The sequence below is a fragment of the Macadamia integrifolia genome, unplaced genomic scaffold (assembly GCF_013358625.1).
Source record: "Macadamia integrifolia cultivar HAES 741 unplaced genomic scaffold, SCU_Mint_v3 scaffold1072, whole genome shotgun sequence".
Taxonomy (NCBI): Eukaryota; Viridiplantae; Streptophyta; class Magnoliopsida; order Proteales; family Proteaceae; genus Macadamia; species Macadamia integrifolia.
The window spans coordinates 173,916-184,449 of NW_024868074.1; the positions used below are offsets into that span (position 1 = coordinate 173,916).

The 10,534-nt window shown below is 38.9% G+C and overlaps 1 protein-coding gene and 1 long non-coding RNA gene across 4 annotated transcripts in view; one reads left to right on the top strand and one right to left on the bottom strand.

Moving 5' to 3' along the window:
* LOC122062552 (MADS-box protein SOC1-like) overlaps positions 1–3,281 on the top strand; it is a 14,757-nt gene extending 11,476 nt beyond the window's left edge. Inside the window, exons 2-6 of one of the 2 annotated variants that reach the window (XM_042626180.1) lie at positions 2,073–2,134; positions 2,244–2,343; positions 2,436–2,477; positions 2,643–2,684; positions 2,877–3,281. In XM_042626180.1, coding sequence (XP_042482114.1) covers positions 2,073–2,134; positions 2,244–2,343; positions 2,436–2,477; positions 2,643–2,684; positions 2,877–3,008 — 378 coding nt within the window. In that variant the 3' untranslated portion in view covers positions 3,009–3,281. The remainder of the gene's footprint in view (positions 1–2,072; positions 2,135–2,243; positions 2,344–2,435; positions 2,478–2,642; positions 2,685–2,876) is intronic. The other variant, XM_042626181.1, reaches the window with a different exon arrangement.
* On the bottom strand, positions 1,117–10,035 carry LOC122062553. 2 transcript variants are annotated; one of them, XR_006135023.1, is made up of 3 exons: positions 9,811–10,035; positions 9,619–9,707; positions 1,117–2,286 (listed from the first exon to the last, which is right to left on the bottom strand). It is a non-coding gene; the product is annotated as an uncharacterized LOC122062553 (long non-coding RNA). The 2 variants fall into 2 exon arrangements; XR_006135024.1 differs by having other exon boundaries at positions 9,619–9,715.
* Positions 10,036–10,534: the final 499 nt, after the last annotated feature.

Here is a 10,534-nt window from a genome sequence, read left to right on the forward strand (position 1 = left end):
CGGCAAGGCATCGGGTTTTGGTCCCGCTACTAGGAGGTTCGAATCCTTCCATCCCAAAGTAGACCAATTCAATCAGAATAAGAATTGTAAGGTAAAGCTATGATGGGGAATATGGAATCTGAACTAAACAACCATGTGCCAAGGATAAGGGGGGCCATGAGAGTGGATTAGGTTCCAAGCCAAGGAGGAGGAGAATAGACCAGAATAAGATGGGGACCAGGAGATATTATCTACCAAGCAAGGAGAGGAGGGATGAGGGATGGCAGAACAAAAGGGAACGAGGGAGGGTATGTCCATAGAGGGGGACCAAACACCCTGGGAAATGATAGCAGAGGCACGGGACTCCTTAGGGACCCGGGAAGAGTAGACTGCTCTGGCACAACTTGATGGAGGATGCCGAGGGATGCCAATTATCCAGCCAAAGGTATGCCAAAGATCTATTACCAATGGAGTAGTGGATGGCATTGCTCGCAATGGGTCTATGAAGGAGAATGTTCCTCCAAACCAAGGAGAAGTTAAGAGAAGGAGGAACAATTCAGAGAGAATCCTTGCAGAGAAGGAAGGAATAGACCTAAGAAACCTAGATGCGTCAAGGTTTAGAGACCAAACGCCAAATGAGCATAAGGATACTGAATGACTATAAGCTGTGGCTAATAACCGAGGCATAAAAGAAGCATTTTCTACGGGATCCTGAAACCACCAGCCACCCCCACCTTATTCATGATGAGCCCACCAACTTCCTGGCGAGACGCCTACGGTTAAAAGCAATAGAATTAGCATCTCTGATTCTTCTAATTCCGAGGCCTCCTTCAGACTTAGGAAGGCATACAGAGGACCAGCAGAGCGGGTGAAAAATATGACATGACCAATGCCTTTCCAAAGAAAGGAGCAAAAGAGTTCAATGGCCTTAATGATGGATTTAGGGATCCAATGAAGATTTGAATCACAAGATTTCTCTTTTTTGTATCTTCTTCTTTAATTGCTTCCTATTAGTGATAGGAGGTTTAACATTGCACTTGCCAATGAAGATTGGAGTCACAAAGATGCCTCAAAAAGAGAGATAATCTGATATTGGTTGGATTTCATTAGTTATTGCTTAGTTATAGTGCGCAATGCTTTAAAACACTAATTTTACATATATCATTAGTATACATTCTAATTTATCTAGCATCACTCCACTACATCTCTTAGACTTCTCTTAAAACCACCTTACCAATAAGCTACTCGTACCGATACTTGACACCTTGTATAACATTTCGCTCTATCATCTTCACAAATTAAACATGTACAGCAAGCAAACAATTCAAATCCAAGCATTGTCAACCACAAGAATACTATAAAGATTTTGTCTACTCTACTGAAAGACCAGGCCAACAAGGAAAAAATCCTGAAATCTTCCAGATGAACTTTCCAAGTACAAAAAGTAACGAATATGTAATTACTTGCTGGGTGTAAAGGAGCTTTCATATTGAACTCCTGATGACCTCATGACCCATCATTTGGAGAAAGTTTCTAATGATATGACTGGCGATTAGTGCCTTATCTTCCTTTTTGTCCCCTGCTAGCTTGCGCTTATAGTAATGCCTACAAATGCAGTTTCTATCAAAACAGAAATATGAGAGATGACTGGGCCATCAGATTTAGGGAAGCTGTGTTAGTTTATGGGGAAATAAGGATAGATCTTCAGTTGATATTTTTATATCCTCACATCTGCACACAGCTCCTGGATCCATTCATGTAATATTATGAAAATCCAAAAGGACAAGAAAAATAAATTGATACGCTTAGGAAATTTTGCATATTGCAAATGACTACAACTGACAGTGACAGCATCAAAATTGTTCAATGAGCCTCATGGTTGATGAGACACATCAGTTGTCTTTTTAGTTACCATGATGGCTGCTGCATAATTCATGTGTCAAAGCAACTACAAGCATGCAAGGAACAATTTTTGCCCAACTTTGCTCACAGTGAAAGAGTCCACATGCAGCATTTGAAGAATATACATTATGCTTAAGCATACTTCATACAACAGTTTCCTGATTTTTCTCACTCTAATTGGATCCTTGCAGCATTTGAAGTGTGAAGCTGCAAACATGGCAAAGAAGATTGAGCTTCTTCAAATTTCAAAACGGTTTGGGAATCAGCTCAAAACTTACTGACTTGAACAGCCTTTATTCATTTTGTTTGTTTTCATCATCTGTGTTTGGAGATTCTAAACTTTGCAAAAAAAATATTCCCAGGCAGTTTGCAGGAGAAGATCTGGGATCATGCTCTGTAGATGAACTGCACCAGATAGAAAGCCAGTTGGAGCGAAGCTTAAGCAACATTAGGGGAAGGAAGGTATGTTATAAACCAAACATATAAATTCTTCAGATGGTTATTGCAGAAAAGTTAATTAACAGTCAACTTTCCTGATACTGTCTACCCACCAGACTCAATTATCTAAGGAACAGATAGAGAAACTGAAGGAAAAGGTAAGGTGCAAGACAACATTTGAAACATGTCTGCTTGTGTTTCCTTTAATAGAAGCGACAATGACACAACACTATGCTGAAAAAGCACACCAAGGGCATACAAAATAGTGCTATAAAACCACACCAATGATATTTACTAACTTGTCCTTTTTTATAAAAATTCAGGAGAGGGTACTAAAACGAGAGAACAGAATACTACGAGAGAAGGTGAAATTTTCTGTTGCAAATTTGCATTTTCTATTTTAATGCATTTATTGGATAACTATACATAACTATAGTCTTCCTACTGCCATGTACATAATATTCTCAACATTACAAGGTCGTACAATAAATCTGATTTCTTTTTTTGGTAATCCTGTCCTACTATTTGACACCATAATATTCCATTGTTGGATGCAGGCAAGGCAACAGCCAACCCCAGATGGAGAGATTGTTCCAAACAATCAAATTATTCCTCACGCAGATGTGGAAACCGAACTGTCTATTGGAATACTTGAAAGAGGAACAACACGCCCCCCACCACAGCACTGACAAGTACACCCTATGGTACCAACAAATGATTCTAGAGTGATATAGAAAAACCCAACTTGAGATGAAAACAATATTTATCACTTAAAGAATTATCGACATGTTATTATATGAAACAAACCATAAAATACTGATATAATAGTAGTATTGGGTCTAGTTGATCACTGATAAGCTGCCTTCAAATGTGGATGGAACAAAGCCAATTTAACGAATTGTTGCTACACTGACATCACAGTGAAGTAAATGGTATAAAATCTTTACTGTGTAGCCTACAAATTTTATGCAATAATGTTCATGAGCTAGGTTTTTTTCTCCAATTAGCCGACGTTTAAAACATTAAAATAATTATGATTTGTTTAAATTTCATGTTATCATTTTTATACTTATTTCTAACAAGGAGAAGAAGGATTATGGACCAAAAGAGAAACAGTAGAGAACAGTGTAGGTCAGCTGGACATTTGCATAAAAAAACTTGCCTAAATTTTATTAAAGCATACAAGAGGCAGATAGGGAAGGTGGAAATAGGGTTCATTAAAATTTATATTTAAAAAATAACAAGATGGTAATTTATTTTTGGAATTTCTTTCAAGCTTTTCATTACACACGCATTATTTAAGTTGTGACACCCCTTTCAAATTGGTTGAATTCCTAGCCCATTAACTTGATTTCAGTATGCAAACGAACAGTTAAGTAGAATAGGTTTAGGCAAATTCAACTTGTTTTCCTTGCACATCCACTTGATGGGAAACATTTCTTCTTTTCATTTCTTCCTGGACCTTTGGTTTAAGATGTAGTTTCAACAGCCATCTTTTGTTTTTTTCCCCCCTTCACCATGGCCCAAAAAAAAAAAAAAGTTAACAACTTGAGATTGGAGAACAGATCTATTATTGATGATAGGCGCATACATTCCCTCCCCCCACCCCCCCCCTCCCAAAAAAAAAAAAAAAAGAAAGAAAAGAAAAGCGCATTAATCTTGTGATATACAGATTAACATATATTCAGAAATGACGCTTGAGCTTCTTTTTATATTTTTTTGGGTAGAAAGCAGGATTATTTATTCATGCATGTCCACCGATCAGTATCCATGTTACATACATCCGATAACCAAGAAGTGGAGAGAGGCCAAACTATCTCAGACGCACAAGACAGAGCCTTCCTGGTCAGGGAGTCAACTATGTCGTTAATGTCCCAGGGAAAAGAGCAACTTCTAAATAGAATAAGGTGTTTGATATCATGAACTATGTTGCTAAGCACCTCACAAAAGAGGGGAACTAACATTGACTGCGCTATAAAAGAAATCAGGTTCTTGCAATCAAATTCCATAATAATGTTATCGATGCCTTCCGAAATGCCATACAACTTAGATCGATGACCAAGCGCCTCACCCTACGAGGGAGAAGTGAAACATGTTGGAGATGGAACAACCACCCACGGGAGTCCCCTACTATCAAAGATAACCCATCCAATACCACATTTTCCTTCCTTAAGATAGTTTGAAGTGAAAAGGCCTTGGTGGAGGGCAGTAGATGAGCGATTCTTAATCGGATGAATCACTAAGAACTCATCGCATGTTCCAATTAATATGAATCAGAATCGAACCACAAACCGGTTTCCGTAACGGTTCAATGCCCAATCAGTGGACTCCAAGAACGACAGTACGAAATCGTTAAGTTTTTGTCGTTTGGCATGTGTACGAAGTCGTTAATAGAAAGACCTGGCCAATTGTCACGCACCACGAGTAGGGAATAGGGACATGATGACCTCAATACACGTGCAGAAAACGACACGTGTCTTATTTTAAGCGAACAACCAAGATTGGTCTTAAGTTGAAACCAATGCAAAACCGATTTGGGGTTGAATAAACCGATGCATTCAAATGAACCAAACCGGTTTGAGTCTCCGACTAAAGAGTTGTCGGTGATGGCCATCGTTGCGATCGATTTGGGGAGTGTGCTTCTGAGCTTTAGTACTCAGCTTCACCGCGTCTGTATTTGGTTGCGGGTTACGGAGCAGGGAATGGCTGCAGAAGAGGGCAAGATCAGTCAGCTCATGCCCGACTATTGAATCGATATACATTACATTGCTCACAGCCAGATTTCTCGACATTTCATTTCATTTCAGGTATGATTCGGATTCGATTCCATCTGTATCTTCCATACGATTTCCCCTCTCAGTAAGGCAGAATCCACACAACAGAGAAAAAAAAAAAAAAAAAAGAAGTATTGGATTCTTGGATTAGAGAACTTTAAAAGGGGAAAACTGTTAAGTTCCAAAGTTGTGAGTTTGATTGAGTTTATAAAGTGGGGGCGAATACAGGATGTGGGTTATCTGGGTTAGTCCTCTTCTTCCTTTATGTATTTTGGATTGGTTTCACTGCTCTTTCTCGGGCTATTTCTTCTTTCTGGGGAAGGTTTAACTATTGAAATATAGTACCTATATTGCCAAAATTAGCTTGTCTCACAGAAAGACCTTCATGAGAGCGACCTTGGCTGGGAGCTTGGATAAATCCCCCGCTAGGGTTTTTCCTTCGTGAGCAGAGGCGTGAGAGACTTAAATCGGTTTGGTTCATTTGAATGCATTGGTTCATTCAATCTGAAACCGGTTTTGTATTGGTTTCAATCTAAGATCAATCTTGGCAAAGTAAAACACGTGCCGTCTTCTGAAGGGGAAAAACAAAGAAGTGCAAGGATTGAGCAAAACAGAGGTTTTTTACTGGGCCTTGCTGTGGAGTGAGTGTGGGACGAGAAAGACTTCGGGTTTCCGATTGGCATTTTCTTATCATCCACGTCCATCGACGCCGCCAGTGGCTAGACCTTCCCCCCACCCCCTTCTCTTGATGCAGGTGGTCGAGGAGGCTCGCACCTCAATGATCGAGCCTTGCAAGTTCCTCCGCTATGGACCTTGACGCAAGAGCATGGACTAATCTTGCCTTTCCCTTCCTAGTAACTGTGCTCTAAGATCTTGGGGAAATATTTTTCAAGCAAAAGCAGGTTTAAGAGGAAACCAGCTGCAGCTCATTGAATCCTAGCTCTTTTGAGGGAGAAGAAGATTGGTCGAACAGAGCGACTGGGAAGCGGGTCTAGTTTGTTTGTTATGGTTTCTAGTCCATCCTTCTGTGCCATGGCCCGCTTTGTCTGAGACAAGTGGACCATGTTGGGGCAGTTGGGACGGCTTCGCCAGCTATAATGGCATTATCTTCGTGTGAATTTACGGGCATTTCTCAATGCCAGAAAGTGTTGGAAGGTTTGCGAACCAACCACTCATCTTGAAATCTTGGTCCCCCAACATCACCGATTCACCTGAGTCTGAGCTCCCTTTGTGGTATAAGCTTCGTGGCCTGAGACTTTCATCAAGGGTGGGATCGTTCGCTAGCTCGCATAGCCATAGATCGCATAGCCAACGTTGTGGGGTTTCAAGTTGTACTGACGAGAAGAGTGCCAAAAGAAAGATGTCTTATGCAACATGATGGCTGCTACGGATGGGTTGCAGGATGATGCTCCAACCCTAATGGAAGTAGGGCCCTTCCTCGGTACCTCCCTCCCCTTCTGGATGTTCTGGCCCAGGCCCAGGCCCAGGCCCAGGCCCAGGGTCAGGGCCAGGTCCGAGGTCCAATGTGTTCGCCAATTTGTCTCTGAAATTCCCAACCAAGCCTCTGAATTAGAAGAATCTCTACCCCATCAGTTTGTCAAAATGCCACTGCGGCAAAAGATTCCGCTCACCCCGGCGTCCCCCTCTCCCATTGGGTGAGAAACAGTACACCAAACTTTCCCTTGTAGTGTAGGCATTTAGAAAATCACAATCACTCGCAACTCATTTTAACCAAAAAAAGACAAGATTTTTGCATAATATCAACTTTTATTTCTCGTTTATTCATGATTGATCTAAGTATAAAAAATTATTTGTCATTTTGTTTAACTCTTTATCATTAAATTTTACTATCCCATTCTTAGGGCCCATTTGAATTTTTTTTTCTACTGTTTCTAGACACAAAAACAACAAAAACCAAAAAATCGTTTTTAAGCTAAAAAACAATTTTTGGAACTGCAAAAAGGTGTCTGAATTTTCTGTTTCCCGAAACGTTTTCAACAAAGTAGTTGGGTTAAAGAAACAAGTGAAGGCACGACGTTGCAAGTATACAGCTCAAGAGTGAAGGCACAACGTTAGAGTTCCAGGTATGCTTCGTGGAGATTAGCTTCAGAAGGATAAAAGGAGTCAGAAACTGTGAGCTTCAAACAGCTAGGTTGGAGTCGTCGCTGTTGGTGTTGGGGTAGGACGAGTGAAGTATTGGGTGTTTCACAAATTTTGTCCCTCCCACTTGTTTCTAAAAATAAAATAATAACTCTGACTTGTTTCTCAATGTCCGTTTCTAAAAACAGAAATAAGCATAAATTTCTAGTTTTATTCCGAAAAACAAGTGAAATGAAACAAAAAAAATCAAACGATTTTTGGAGTGTTTTTCCGTTTTTGAGCACAGAAAAACACCTTTCTATAAACAAAATCAAAATGGCCCTTAGTCCTATTGTTAATAAAGTTTCACATCACTCACTCTTCTTTTTATTCTACTTATCTTAAAATTTTTTGATTCCAAGGTTAATTCCCATAATCTAACTTTGTATTTATCTCAACATTTATTTCATCTATCAAAATAATATTATCTACAAAAGCATATGTCAAGGGATCTATTCTTAACGTCTCTAGTCAATTTATCTGTGATTAGTTCAAACCAAATGATACAAGCTTAGAGTTGAACCTTTGTGTAATCATTGATATTGGGAATATACTATCATGTCCCCTCCCAATTCTTCGCTAGTGAGTACATCATATTTATACAAGAGAAAAATGTATATAAAATGTTTGTTCATTTTTGGAATCCAAAAAAACTTACTAAAATAAATGTAAGGTAGGAATTGGATACTATTTACAGGTACATGCGAGACTTGTAGTGCTCCTATTTGAAAAACAACTTTTGGACTCAAAAGATGTGAACATTGTGCCTCAGAAACGGAAACATGGGTTTAATTAATCAGTACAACTGATCCACATGGGAAAAATATTACACCGAAGGCGAAATTAAAACTAGCCAGGTCGATGCAAGCAACTTTGTATGAATATCATATTAGTATCCATCAAGACAAACCATGCTTGGAAGTTTTCTTTATTTTCAATGAGAAAATAAATGAAAAAGGAAAAAAAAAATCACAAATTTCATTCAAAAGATGGTGAAAATAGAGTGTGGCTCTAAAATTAAAATCAATTTGAGGTAAATCAAGCCAGGCTAACCCAGTTATCCTGATTTAAATATTTAAAATAAAGAAAGTTTCTCAAGCTATTAGGATGACGAAGAATCTACATGCCACACAAATAACTATGGTCGAAAGAGTACCATCAATATGGAGCCACATTTTGACATATTTAAAGTAGATATATAAGCACGTTAAACTGTATACCACATATCTAAAGGATTGAAACATCTTGAACTGCGTATCTAAAGGTTATCAGCCGTTAGATCTGTGCAAAACACTACACAGTGTAGCGCGATGCATATGATCCCTGATCAATTTTATCTTGATCCATAGGGATGGATGGTGTCATTAACATACTTGTCAGGATGGGCCGAGAAAACGGCCGAAAACGCCAACAGTTAACCCAAATTATTTTCGATGTATTGGAAATGGAATCGGATAATTCGTATCAGAATCAGCCGGGACCGATCTCAATTTCTGTCATTTCAAATCGGAATATTCACATATTCCCCTGAATCGATAGCATTTCAAATCAAATGACTGATTTCTGGAGTTACTTTTTAGGACCGTACGTCCCTTCCGTTTTTTTCTCCAGGACCCACACAACTGCGTTTTCTATACACGTGTTGGCTACTCACAAGTCACAACAGCTACACCACGACCCTAGCGACCCTTCGGGAGTCGTTCAGCCCATTCCAGAAGATTCGAGTCAGTTTTTTAATTTTTTGGGTAAAAAAGGATTCGATAAGTTACAACATGGACACAGACACTCAACTCCAGAAAGGAAAAAATGAATAAACATCAATGCCTTATAAATATTAATAACTCAATTAGATCAAATGAGTTCAAACGGAGTGAAACAGAGCTCGCTAGTTCCATTTCGCTTTAAATCATAAAAATAAAAAAAACGCTATTAAATGCTGATATCAGGAGACGAAGCACAAATACTTGAAGATTCAAAACGAAAGGTTTTTTAATTGAACGCAGATCTGCAACAGAAAACGATCTGGTATTCATAATTATATGTTCGATCATATATATATATATATATATATATATTCATAGATTTCTAGATTAAAAACGAAAGCTTTTCTAATTGAACAGCGATTTGTAACAGAAAACAATCGGTTATTCATATTGATATTTATCATAGATTTTATAACAGATTCAAAGGAGGCTTAGAACAAAAACTTGAAAAAACAAGATATTCTGAATGAAAAAGAAAGAATAAATCTCTCAGAGAGAAAGGAACGGAGAGTATCACACTTCTGTACCTCTAAGTCCAGAATTATAATCCGTGGAAATATGTAAAATAATAGAGATCAAACAAACAGAAAAAAAAAGGGGGGGAGGGGGACGAGGACAAGTACCTGCGGTCGCGAGTTCATTCTCCAGATCTTTCCGAGAAGTCATAGCTCAACGCATTGACGGAGAGAAAGGAACGAAGAGTATCACATTTCTGTACCACTAAGATCAGAGTTTAATCAACGGAAATTTGAACAGTAACAGAGCAATCAAACAGAAGGAAAAAAAAAAAGGTGGAAGGGGACAAGAACAGGTACCTGCGGCCACGAGTTGATTCTGGAGAAATTTCCGAGAAGTCATGGCTCAAAGAATTAATTGGGGAGATCAGGAGACGGACTCTTATAATCTCCGTCGTTGCATGAGGAGCGCCACCTTTATAGGACCTCGACGTTTTGCATCCCCTTAACGGACATTACAGCTTTTTAGGCAGGGATAAAATTAGAATTACGCTAATTCTCCTTGGCAGGCAAAATGGAAAAAATTCGTTATTACGGAAATTTTCGACCCACGAGCCCGCGGAGGAGAAATATATATAGATGGATAGGATTCCCTAAAGGCATAGTTAGAAATCTCGCTGAAATCTCGGCGAAATTTCGAAATTTCGGTGGTTTTTTTTGTTACCGAAAGAAATAAGGTCCAAAATAACATTTGTACAAAATTTCGGTTAAAATTTTGGTCTCATATCGGTACATTCTGTGTTATAAATTAAGGGTGCAATTGGTTCGGTTTGGTTATTCGGTTCGGTTCTAAATGACGATATGTTGGACCATAATCGAACCGAGAATCGACTCAGTTCCGTATTTAGATACTCAAATCGATTCAATTTGGTTCGGTTTGGTTTTGGTCCTAATTCGGTTATGATATTCGGCTTTAATTCGGTTCTACATCTCGATTTTAATTCGGTTATGAAAAACGGTTCCACTTTTGAACTATGACTGTGATGAATCAAAGGCCATAATGGGCTCAAGTTACTGACTTAGT